Genomic DNA, 13,203 nt, shown 5'->3' with positions numbered 1-13,203 from the left:
TGTCTCAAAAAACTACCCCCAATAAGATGTCTTTTCATTTACACTAAGTGACCTCTCTCCAGAATGTCACTCTCAAGGCTATACAGCTTCATCTATGCTTTTTGGAACATACATATTTTGATTGTTTCTCTGCCTCAATCCTCCCCACCAGAAGTACCCATTTGCCACCTCAGAGGAAAGCACTCCCCCCACCTCCCACACCTGTCCACTTCTACCATGGTCAGGGTGATGCTCTGCATCTGCCCCAATCTGCCACAACTACAAGAAAGCAGGATCTGAAAATCAAAGCACTTTAAAGGAGCTTTCCACTAAAGTGGTCTGCAAAATGCCATCTGCAAGGAAGGCTTCATTCAGGTGCCTCCTTGGAACCATGCTCAAATCAATCCCCCCTCACAAATACACCACTGCTTTTGCAGGAGCCCAGGTGATGGGAGTCCCTGGAAGACGGTCATAAAGAGGCAGAACCTCCAGGTTACCCCACAATTCTCATGCAGAATTGTCAAGTCAAGGCTGATGAGCACAATAGCCACTTCTCCAAGAGGCAAACTGAGACTGAAGCTTTCAGCATGGTTCTCAGGACCTACCACAAGTGACCTGGGGTCACCTGGTTCTGGGCACATTTGGGACACCTGTGTCATTACCATCTTCCCTGGCACACCTGCCTCCTTCAATATGCAATATATTTCTAAGTTGCCTGGGAAGCACAGGAAGATGACAAGAACCACAGGGCCATCACTGCAAAGCCACACAAGCCACTTCATCCCTTAAGGCCAACAGCCAGGAGTGCTATCTGCATAAACCTGTCAATTAAAGGTGCTGGGAAGATCGATGGATGGATCAAGCCTTCTGGGAGGGATGAAGAAGGGATCTGAGTCTGATCCGTGATGAGGGTGGGGAGGAAGCAGAGACTCCGAAAAGTGAACATCCAGCCTGGCTGGAGTCTGGGGAGCAACGTAAGAGAGGCTGACAGCTGCGGCCTGCTCTGGCACACCCCATATTCACCCCACCCCCAACCCCCATGGCTGGTGCCCATAGAGCGAGGGTCAGTAGTGAGCACTGCATTTCAGATCCTTAAAGACAAAGAAACCCCAGAGTATAGCAACAGAAGCAAAGGTCATTCAGCACCAAGATGAAATCAACCCCTCTCCTCGGGTAAGTTAAGTCTGTGGTCAAAGCAATCAGGATGACAGAAGCAACAGCAGAACAGGATGAAGGCAGGGGCTGGGAGGGCCCCAATGTCTGCTGCATTGCAGGGAAGGGCATAGTACATCCAGGACAAAGGACAAGATGCCATGAGCCTAGGGCATCTTCACCCTAGCCAACCCCTTCCTGTCCGCTGTCCAATCCTTCCCTGTGCCTCACTGCACCTGCCTCCTGAACCCATGCGTGGCTGTCATCCATCACCAGACATGGTACCTTGGTCTCTCTCCAAGGGCACAAGCCCAGAAAGAGGCGAATAGGAACAGTTCTGTTCAAACCCCTTCATCCTCACATGACACTTCACATCTCTCAGGTGCGTCTTCACCCACATTATCTCACTCAAGCCTTTTGTATGGACACAGAAACAGGCTCAGGGAGATTATACCTATACTATCATGTCCCAGTCAATGGCTAAGCCAGGACTGCACAGGCAGTCTTCCACCCCAACATACACTCTATACTCAGAAACAGGAACTGGTCTGATGAAGCTTGCCTGTCAATCAAGCACATCATCCTTCTCATTCCTCAAAACAGGTGCTGGTTATCTCAAAACAGTCATCCCCTCTTCCCCTGACTTAGAGGATTGACTTATTCATCCCTCCTCCCCCTATTGAAGGACAGGGAATGAAAGGGAATCAAAGTCTAGGGGAAAATGGGCTCAGACCTGGAGCACTGGGCTCTAGAGTCCTGCTGGTAGCTTTTACTGCTAGACAGGTGTGTCCCCAGCATCAGCCATTCCCCACATCACTTGCAAGGTTTCTGCCACATTCTATAACATTTGTGTCATTACTAACTTTTTCTGTGAGATGGACTCATACTTGTGACTTAATACATTTAATTTAAAGTGATGCTTTATATCACCACCACAAAGAGGAAAATCAGTACCACTGACCATACCTAGGAGAGAAACCTAAAAATAAATAGCACAAAAACAACCTAAATTGTAGGCAGGCACTGTTCCCCACTTTAAAGGCCTGGAGCCAGAGGTCTGCTTTCTCTTTGTTATGAAAGAGATCAGCAAGTGTTAAAAAGGTGTTAAAGGCAGACTAGCACCAACCTGAAACTTTCTCTTTGAAGAAATCACATGCATTGGTAGAGAACTGAAAAGGGAAGAACCTTCTCACTAGGTGACTCAATGTTATTTCATGCTTAACCACCTGAAGTCATTTCACTGGCTAGTCACCTCACACTGTGGGGAAATATCAGGGAAACATAAAATTGGACTGCATCTTAGGAAGGGGGACAAGAGGGATGGGGGACTCCCACACCAGAGGCAACCCATGCCAGCTTCTCAAAGTCTCCAGTCCACTGCCCGGCCCCCCATCTCCTCAGGCACATCCAGCTTCTGGGCAAGCCCAGGGGTCACCTGTCACCATCCAAGTGTCTGGCTCCACTGCCCTTGTCTTAGCCCTTTTCTAATGCAGAGCACAGAACTAACCACTCCAACTCCTCTGCAAATTAGAATCCAGCAGAGCCACTGGAGTCACCCCAAATCCTCACAACATCTCTGTGGACAGTCAAGTCTGATGACCCCCAGTTGCTGGGAAGCTTTGGGCTCCTGTGTATCCTGGCAGAGGAGTGACTGTGTGCCAGCCTTTGTGAATGGCTCCCTTGAGTCTTGCGGACATCAAGCCTGCAGCAAGGGACTGGAGCCCAGGAAGCTGCCCCAGAAGCTCCTTTGCCTGCCCCAAACCCCAACCTCTTACCCTGTAAGTCATCCAGAGCATCTCTGAAATAGCTCAAGAGAATGATCCCCAACATCCCTGAACAAACAATCAGTAGAGGTGAAGATGCAAAGAGAAAAATAAATCCAAAGAAGGGGAGAGGGGACTGTCAAGCAACCTCCAAACTTGCTCTTGCCAGCCGGCAGTGCGCCAGGGAGGCAGATCACGGCCTGGCAGGCACCTCACGCGCTCAGTCAAGTTACAAAGAAGCAAAGGGCATCTCGGGCGCATTGGGGCACTCGGGCTGAGCCAGGGGCTGTCACCCGGGTCGGATCAATGCTACCCGCGCTGCAGGCTTCAGGAAGGGCACCTCACGGGCAAACGGAAATGGGGACGAAACACTTGGGGCCCCTCTGTTGATGATGGAGCCCGAAGGGCTCTCCCAGCTGCCCCCCACCCCCACCCCCACCCCCACCCCCGACCCAGCCAGTATCCAGCCTCGGCTTTCCCCCAACAGCCGGTGTCGGGCGTGAGGCTCCGGAGTCCCTGCCCCGAAGGCGCACAGAGCAGAGGTTTTTCCCAACAAACTCGGAGCCAAAGGTCCTTTTAGAAAACTCCACCCCAAAGAAAACGGGGGTTTAGGATGAGAGCGGAGGAGGGGGTGGGGGGAGGCGGCGCTGCCAGGCTTTACCTTTTCTCTTTATTCTGTTTTCGGGATTTGTGCAGAAGTCCGATGAGCACCACCGCGGCGCGGATCCCTGCCTTTCGGCAATGCATCCTCCCCGCCGGCTGGGACATGGCGAGGCCCCCGGCGGTGCCCAGCCGCGCCCTCGCCCGCCCGCAGCGCGCCCCCGTCCGCCCGGCTCCGCGAGCTCCGCGCCGCCCGCTCCCGGCCCCTGCGCCCCGGGCCCCCGCCGCCCGCCGCTCATGGGCCCCGCCCCGCCTAGGTGCGCCCCGGGGGTCAGGTGACCGGGCGCTCACTTCCCGGCGACCTTCAGCGTCTCCCCGGAGCCCGCCGGGCGGCCGGCGCCCGCTCCCCTGGCGCAGGCATCCCCGAGGCTCGCTGCGGGCGCGGTCCGGACGGGCGGCTCCGGGGCTCCGGCTCGGCTCGGCTCGGCTCCCGCTCCCGCTCCCGCTGCCGCTCCCGCTCCCGCTCCCGCTCCCGCTCCCGCTCCGACGCGCCGCCCGCGCTGGGACCCCGCCCCGGCCCCGCCTTCCGCGCCCCGGCCCGGACACCCCGGCAGCGGGCGGTTCCGGCAGCTCGCGCCCGGCGCGCACCCTCCGCGCCCCCCGCTCCGCTCCCGGCGGGCAGCCCCCCCCCCCCCCGCTCTCGCCGCTCCCCTCCGCCCCCCTCCCGGCCCCTCCCCGCCCCTCCCCGCCCCCGCTGGCGGGCCCCGGGCTTCCTCCCGAGGCGCCGCCGCTGACGCGCTCTCCGGCCCGGCCCGCCGGGATACTTCCCCAATGCTGTCACTGTCTTTAAAACACAAGAGCGAAGAAAACATGCACCGAGACGAAACGCGCGTCCTTAGTCCGTGGGAAACTGCCTTGGCCCGCCCGAGGCCGGGCGCGAAGAGAGGGTGCCCGGTGCCCCGCGCCCCGCGCCCGCGCCCCGCGCCCGCCCTCCCTGGCCGCTGCGGCTGCCGGCGGATAGACTCGGCGGGATGCTACCTCTCCTTTCCCGGAGTCCGGAGTCCGGGAGGGACTGTCCTGCGAGGCCAGAGGGGGCTACTCCAGCATCAACCGCTCCCTGGGCTGCGGTCAGTCCCCAGGGGGACCAGTGTTTCCCCTGCGCTGGGAGGTGGACACAACACTGGGGTCAGGGATCAATTTCACCGAGGCTACACTTGGGCCGCGTGCCCCGTGTTGCCAGGGAAACGAAGGGGCGCCCCACCCCACCAGCACCTAGCACCCCACTGCCACAGACACCCCGTGTCAGTCCTTCCCTTTCTCCTGCACACCCCATGCAAGCCTCCTCTTCACTTCAGAACTGAAAGACAGAAGGTCACCGGCCAGCTCCTGGGCAAAGGCCATGGCCCAGTCCCTGCCACTCACTCACTTCCGTCTGCTACAGGAAGCCTAGCCCCTTCACCACCAGCACCACCACCCTCATGTCCACACTGGCTTTGCTTCTTCTTCCCCCTAGAGAAGGGACTTGGGCAGAGGGCTGGAGAGAATTAAATAAGGCAATTAGTCCATCCTCTGGGAACAGCCCTGTTGGGGCCATAGAGGTCCCTGAGACAACTTGCCTTGTCCTGGGTTTTGTTGTTTTGTTTTTGTTTTTAATACAGTCTGGTGTTCATATAAGCACAGAGTATCAGGGAGGGAAGGGGGTTTGCTGAAGAGGGACAGAGCTGGAAATGAATTCCAGGGCCTGAGGCCTCAACCCCACCTCTGCAGTGGGCACAGTTTCTTGCTGGCACTGGAGCTGAGGTGGAGAGGAGGGAACACCAGGGTGGTGCCAAAATGTGCCTGGTTTATTTATGAAGCATCCATTAGCAATGGCCCAGGCCCTCCTGGGATTGCCTGGGCAGTGGGGGATCACAGAGATAGCCACAGACATCTATTTATAGCCAGAGAGTGAGTGACCAAGGCCCCACCCTGGGATTGCAGCTAGGCCTGCTGTACAGAGTGCACAGGTATGGGCCTGAGAATCAGTCTGGAAAAAGAATGGGGAAATGAGTGCCCTCAGTGGGAGAGAGGGCAGAGCAGAGCACAAGAAGCTCAGGGCTTTTGCCTCTGACAGAACACAAAACAGACAAGTTAGCTGATGGACTATTTCAGCTACAGGACAAAGAGGGTGATGGGGGCAGTGGCCATGGGCCTAGCCCAGCATGGAGTGTACTCTATACAGAAGAAGGCTTCGTCTCAGTGCTAGGCCTAACCCCTTCCCAGGCAAGCTGAGTATGGGTGGCTCTAGCCCATCCCCCACTGCCTGGGAGGTATTTCAGGCCAAGGGCATCAGTGGTCAACAGGGCACTGGAATGAAGGCAAAAAATCTTTCCACCAAGCAGGTTATCCTTCTTGTTCTAGGGTTCTGGGCACTCTCAGTTCCTCTACAACCACAATGTTTCCAGTCCCAGTGTGGCTGAAAACACAAGGTTGTCCCTAAAAGACCAAAATGTGATCTGATACCTAAGGCCCTAGAGGTAGAAGTTTGCTGAGGGTGATAGGGCCCTTCCTTCTGCCCACACCCCATACCAAAACACCAAAGCATAAGGAGCGGGCCAGTGACCTTCTCTCTTTCAGTTCTGAAGTGAAGAGGAGGCTTGGATGGGGTATGTAGGAGAAAGGGAGGAATTGACGTGGAGTGTGGGCTGCAGTGGGGCACCTGGTGCTGGTGGGGCAGGGGCACCACCCCTATGCCTTCCTGGCATAAGTCAGGGAATGCAGTGGCCATCTCTGTTAGACTTCTCCATTCCATCAACGTTTATTACTTTGTGCAGAGAGACTAGGGTAAGTGAGCAATGGAAGACCATCTTTGCCCAAAACAATCAGGGCTAACACACATGAAACCACAAAAGAATCCCATTCCCAGCTACCTTGGGCAGTGTGACCCAGCCACTGCTTCCCCAAAATTAGGCCATTCACACACACCCTTTACCATTTCTTGTCTCAACAGCATTTACCCTGTTATTTATTATTTTCCTTTAATTAAATCAATTCACTTTTTTACTTAATTTTAAAAGAAGACATTACCACTCTAAATGCAAATCTATTATTGCTTGTCATTCATACCATGACAACAAACACAAACTTACTAAATTCTAGCTCAATACTATCGCTTGACAAAGGCTCCGAGCTTAAAACACCTTCGTTAAAAGAGAAAAATAGGCAAGGGTTAGCTGTTAGCCACACACTTGCACCAAACAAAGACATGGCCCTTAAAGAAATCACAAAAGTTTGAAAGGGAATCGAAAGGGAACAATTTTCACATTAGTGACTCAACAGAGAAGGCTGGACATATCCAGACTAGAGCGAGGGAGGTCAGTGAGGTCTGCAGAGAAGGGATCTCCCTCATCTCCACCACCAGCAATTTATCCCCAGCAGTGACCCCACTCACAGGACCTCAAAGGTCTGCTCCAGCCCACCCCCAAGCCCACAGTCCCTGAGAATAAATGCCAAGCAGCTGCCACCCTGGGTCTCTGCCCTAGTTGGGGTGGGGGGGGGACCCAAAGGCTGAGGGGGCCTGGGTGGGAGTGGAGGGAAGGCACGATGGGAAGTTAATCACAAACACAGGGCAGACAGCTGCACAGCCTGTTCCTAAGGGGCCAGTGGGGTGAGACAGGCACGCATGCTTGGGCCTAAAGAAAAGAGCCTTCTGTGCCTGGGAACCCGCTCCAGGAGACACATCCGTGTGAAAATGGGAATCAGCCCTGCTGCCAGCACCCAGGTCTCAGAGAGAGCGCAGAGCAGGTGCTCCCTCCCAGTCCCACCCGACTGGACTCGACTCCACCGCTAGCTCCAGTGCCTCTGGTGGCTCCGTGGCTCTGCAAAATGACTGCAACCCTACTCAGCTAGGATGGCTAGGATTCAGAAGAGATATGCAGCAAAGAGGGGTTTGGGAGCCAGCGGGGGGGGGGGGGGGGGGGCGGGGGGGGGCTTTTATGAAAATCAGATTTCTTCAGATGCCTTGCCCCTCCCCTCCTGCTGGGGACAGCGTCCCAGCCACCCTATGGATCACACAGCCTTAGACCTGCTCAGGACACGCCAACACCTGCCACTCTTGTATGCCTTGAGGGCACACCCTTATATACAGCAGCTTGGAGAAATCACTCCAAAGCCTCTCACTCTCACTTCTATGGAGCACTCACACCTGTGCTCCGTAAGCAACGGGGTGTCATGCATTCTTGGCAGGTGCATCAGCGCCCCCTGCTGGGCCTTGTTACACATGCGTCTCTGGGATACTACCTAGGAAGGAAAGAAAAAATTGGAAAGGTTGGGGGGTCGGTAAGGAAAAAGAGGGAGGGAGAGAGGCAGGAAAGGTTGGGAAGGTTTGAGGTGTGGAAGTCATTTACACTTTGTTTGGGTTTGTGTTGTTTTTAAGTAGGCACCATGCCCAGCATGGAGCCCAACATGGGGCTTGAACTCACAACCCTGAGATCAAGACCTGAGCTGCAATCGAGCATCAGATGCATAACTGGCTGAGTCCCCCAGGGCCCCAACATTTCTACTTTGAAAAGACAGATGCATGAGGGATCTTTGACAACACCCAATGCATTGACTCTCCTCCCAGCTCCTAACGTCCCCTCTCAGAGACCATGAGCATAAGACCCCATCCCACTGCAACAGGGTCCTTCAGTGACAGCAACAGGTCATGCCACGGCCAGCCTGGGAGGCCTCAAAGACAAACCTTGGGAGCCCTGGCACAGCCATACTTTCCTGGAGCCACATATTTCATACTAAATAGAGGATCTGCCTAGAAACTGGCTCAGATTTTGGAAACGGATCTTGGTGGCTTGTGTGGCATTTCCGAGCTTCAGGGAAAGGAAACCATGGCTGAGGAAACCCACAAATCCCACTCAGTGGCAGGGATCCAGCCCCCAGGCTGCACATCATTTGGTACCCAGGGCCTGCCATGCATGATGTCAATCAGAACTTTGCTGATTTTTTGCTCAGGGGTTATAAAAAGCGGGGTAGGAGGAGGAAGAAAGGATTTCTTTATCTATTCCTTGGTTACTGGAGGTATTTAAAATACTTCTTTCTGGTTCATTTATGGAATGTGAATCCATGCATCTAAGTAGCATGAGTATAATTTTTCCCACAGTAGAAAAGTTCAAAAGGATTCTTCTGTGTGTGATATTTCTGATGAATATGAAACAGCACATTTTGCATGGAGGCCCCCCAGGGGCCAATCCAGAGAATTAGGAGCAGAAAAGGATGAGGACTGGGTGGCCCGAGGCACACTCCTCTCACACCGGGGTCCCTGGTGCCCACCTCACAGATTAACAAACCTCCCCAGCTGTGGCTACCACGTGAAGCCACTTCCACTCTAGGGTTTTTGGGGCTGAGTGGAAAAGTGAGGAGGAAAGCTGTCTTTCCATAATATTAGCAACATTGCTTAGCAACATCTTTCCAAGCAAGAACCAGCAGACTATCCAAAAACCTATTCTGTTTGGATCTACAAAGAACAGAATGGTTTCTTATACATGTATTATTTATATACTATTTTATATACCCAGTCACGCCTTCTGTCTCTGGCTTCCTTGAGAAATGACGTATTACACCTAACTGAGATTTCCAGACAACTAGAGCTTTGAGTACCAAACTTTTTGTTTGCTGGCTTGCTTTTATTGTAATAAACTTGGCTGAAAATTTCTCTGAAAAGTCTTACACGTTTTCATTCTTTTTAAAGGCAGGTTTTCTTGGTGACTCAGAGCTATTACTATCAATACTAACCATTGTACTGCACTAACTGATACTGTACTGATACATAACAGTTATGAACAGGCTGCTGAGAAGCCATTTGTCCCTATAATTAATGACACCAAACAGCTGTGGCACAAAGATAACCACAGGGAGGGAGAAAAAAGACAAACCTGGGTTAGAATCCCATCTCCACCTTTTACTATCTGTGTGGCCTTGGGCTAGATTTTTAACCTCTATGAGCCTCAAGTTTTCTCATCTGTAAAAAGTGGATAACAACAGCATCACCCTCTGAAGGTCCCTGCAAGAATTAAACAAGCATAGCTGGTCCACACAAAGACTTGTATGAAAATGTTCATAGTGGCTTTACTCAAAATGGACAGTCCAGGGACACCTGGCTGGTGATGCCAGTCAGAAGAGTGTGTGACTTCTGATGTTGTGATTCTCAGTCCCACACCAGGTGCAGAGATTACTTAAAAATAAATAAACAAACCTCAAAATGGACAGCCCATAAACGAACTGTGGAACATCCATACCGTGGAATACCACTGAGTACTAAAAAGGAACAAAATACCAAAACATGCAACAACATGGATGATTTTCTAAAACATTATGCTGAGTGAAAAAAGCTAGATACAAAAAAAAATTTGATTCTATTTATATGAAGTTCTAAAGACAGACAACCTACTGTGCAAAAATTAGGGCAGTAGTTGCCTCTGGGGGTAAGGCAGTTTCTGGAGAGACAGAAATGTTCTATATCAGGATAGGGTGGTGGAATCCATTTGTCCAAAATGTATAATTAAGATTTGCGCATTTCAATGTATGTAAATTTTACCCCCAAAAAAACTGAAATTAATAGTAACAGCAGTAAGAGTAGAGTGGCGGAGTGGGCCGAGTGGAGATCTAGCTGACCCAAGAATGGCACAGCATCGCTAATTGCTGTGGGCACAATTCTATTTACAGTGTAAGTACTTGATATCCACTGTAAGAAAAAGTAAAAGAAAATGTTCATAGTGGGGGGGAGGGTATTAACAGGGATTATATCTGGAAGTAAATGATGATCTTTATTGTTACATTTGTATTTTTCTACTATATACAAATTTATAAGGACTATGTTTTAAATTCACTAAGAGATAGATATTGTCGAACATTTCAAATGAGAATGCCTATGACAGTCCCTGACAAAGACTCTTTGAGTGGCCTTTCTCACTGTGGGGTTTGGAATCCTTGCTCAGTGACTGTTCACTGGGAAACCAAATAACTGAGCCTGACAAAAATTAGAGTGAGCACCAGAGGGGTATTGTGAGCCTTACTCTAGAACTTCTCTTTGGTTCCCCTTTTTGCTCCTGACTTGTATATATCTGCCAGACACAAGAGTCTTTAGAAAGACCGAGGTACTGCGATGTATGTACACAGGAATTTAACTGATACACAATCTAGGGTTTAGGTGCTCACAGCAGTATGCCTGGGTCCCCTGCTCATACATTCCACCAGGGGTGTGTATATGTCGGTGTGTGTCAGTGTGTCTGTGTATGTGCTCGTGTCTGTATGTGGGGGCCAGGATGGGATGCCAAGCAGAGTGTGCTAGCTGGCACCTGGCCAGGCAAGAGCACTAACTTCACCTTTGAATCAACACCAGGAGGATCACTGTGTGGCCTGCAGACAGCTCATGAGCCTAGTCAACCAGAAAATTCATAGGTTAGGGCTTCATCTACCTGATTCCTGATAAATCTTAATTTTTTTTTTCTGTTGTCTAAACTAATCTCTTGCTCCTCTGGGATGGATACTCCTTCCTAGAGGAAATTGCCCCTACTGGTGGGTGTAATCAAAGCTTTTCTGCCCCACGGAAAGGTGTTTCCTTCACAACGGACTCTGGACTGGAATTCACTGATGTGTTAATAGCTCTTTCCCATTTTGACCCTCCATAGCCTCAAAGGCAAACACAGGGCTTTATCTTCAGTGTTGACACAGACTCCCCTGACTTGGAGCTTCGCCCCACCGGGCCCAGCCCTGAGAATCCTGCTGAACAGCTGTGTCTGAGCTTTGCAAGCTTTCTACCAGGCAGGCTTTCTGGGCCCATCGCTCCTTCCACCACCAAAGTCCCTCCAGCTGTCTAGCCTGTGTCACTCCGGTTGTAATCTAAGCTCTTTTGGTAAGCCACTCCCCTCCACCCTCAGGGGGAGCCCCATTTAGTTGCCCCCATCTTGGCCTCCCCCAAGTCCCAGAGCTGTGCACGGTCTGTATGCCTCTCATCCAAGGCTCCAAACTCTTTGCTCCTATCCATTTTCTCCCCTGTCCAGGCCCCCTTCACTCAGTCACAGGGCAGGATAAGGGGCTGCATAGGTCACAGATAATGGGTCACAGCTGGTAACTAAAGGACTAAAGTCTCCCAGTTCTTCCCTTCTTCTTAATAGACTACAGAGGTTTCAAGGTTACAGGGAGCCAGGCTCAGGAGCCAGCTCTGTGTGAACACCATCAGTCAACCTGTCACGGCAGGGGACATGTAGGGAAGGGTGTCCTAAGACAGTCTCCAGGCAAAGCCAGCAGTGACTTTCACGTGGCCCCGTGGCAGTGATGAGAATAGCTCTCTTCAGGATACTGGGAAGGCAGGGTCTGGAGCAGAAACAGCTGCAACCCACTGCACCCCACAAAGAGTAGAGTGCACCAGAATAAGTATAGGTGGGACAATTAACTAAGAATGTAACATAACCCATAATCCAATGGGGAAATTAACTGAGCTGCTATCTCAGCTGTTGAGCTCTCCCAAAAGAATGCCCCCGCCCGAGAGAGACCTTCTTTGAGCACTTACCTAGAGTACATGGTTACTCTGGTTACTGGGCACCTTGTTTGTTTTGTTTTGTTTTGATTGATTTGTCTGTTCACTTGTTGTTGGGTCTTTCTGTCCCCGTGGCTCATAAAGCCCATAGAGGCAGAAACTATTCATCTCAGACATCATATTTCCTTCCACCCCACCCTGTACCCAGAATGGCATCTGACACACTCCAACACTCAGTAAACATTACTGGAAGGGAGGAAAGAGGGAAGAACAGGCAAAAGAAGTTAGAAGGAGGAAGTAAGGAAGGTTACCCCTCCAGGAGGATCCTGTGTCCTAGAATCTGAGCTTCCCTAGCCCCAGAAGAATCTTTGGGCTTTTGACTTGACAGCCCTTATTTGGCTGTAGGGAAAGGCAGAGCACTGAGGTCCCGGGGATGGAAATCACAGGTGGAAACACTCATATGGGGTGGCTAAAAAGACACCTTCTTAGGGCCCTGCTTCAAGCTGATGCAGCCTGGTGAGTCTAGCAACTGTGAAGCAGCCACTCCAACTCCAAGGCTTCTTTAGGAGTGCCTGAAAGCCACTCCAGCTTTTAGACAACCCTAGGGAGGACTCCAAAAGTACCATATTTCCTGCCAAGCTGAGAGGCATTTTTTCTAAGTATTTTCAGAAAAATAAGAGTGTGGCTGCAGTGAAGGTGTAACTGTCTTAGGTGGTCCCAAATCCGGGCTCATCCCACACCAGCCACCTCTACCATGCCGCCTAAATTCAAGCCCAGTGAGATCAAAGTCATACACATCTGGTATACCGATGGGGAAGTCATGCCACCTCTGTCTGCCCTGGCCCCAGAGATCGGCAGCCTGGGCTGTCTCCATAAAAGTTGGTGATGACATCATCAAGGCAGCTGGTGATTGGAAGGGTCTGAGGATGACAGTGAAACTGACCGTTCAGAACAGCAGGCCCAGATTGAAGAGGAACCTTCTGTCTCTGCCCTGCTTAGCAAAGGAACTGCCAGGACATAGAAAGAAGTGGAAAACACTAAACACAGTGGAAATACCACTTTTGACAAGATTGTCTACACTGCCCAAAAGACAGGGCACCAATCTTTAGCCAAAGAACTCTCTGGAACCATTGAAGAGATCCTGGGGACTGCGCAGCCTATGGGCTGCAATGCTGATGTTGCCACCCTCATGACATCACA

The 13,203-nt window shown here is 51.7% G+C and overlaps 1 protein-coding gene across 20 annotated transcripts in view; it reads right to left on the bottom strand.

Annotated features, from left to right (window-relative positions):
• RAP1GAP2 (RAP1 GTPase activating protein 2) overlaps window positions 1-13,203 on the bottom strand; it is a 229,796-nt gene that overhangs the window by 135,027 nt on the left and 81,566 nt on the right. Inside the window, exon 1 of one of the 20 annotated variants that reach the window (XR_011999760.1) lies at window positions 3,556-3,753. The exons of 18 other annotated variants lie outside the window; for them this stretch is intronic. Coding sequence is in view for 1 of the 2 variants with exons in the window: in XM_026016229.2 (XP_025872014.1) it covers window positions 3,556-3,662 (107 nt within the window). In the remaining variant the exon portion in view is untranslated. Of the gene's footprint in view, window positions 1-3,555; window positions 3,980-13,203 lie in introns of those variants that run through there. One more of the 20 variants, XM_026016229.2, reaches the window with a different exon arrangement.

Source organism: Vulpes vulpes, chromosome 2, assembly GCF_048418805.1.
Source record: "Vulpes vulpes isolate BD-2025 chromosome 2, VulVul3, whole genome shotgun sequence".
NCBI lineage: Eukaryota > Metazoa > Chordata > Mammalia > Carnivora > Canidae > Vulpes > Vulpes vulpes.
This window is presented reverse-complemented; position numbering and strand designations above follow the sequence as displayed.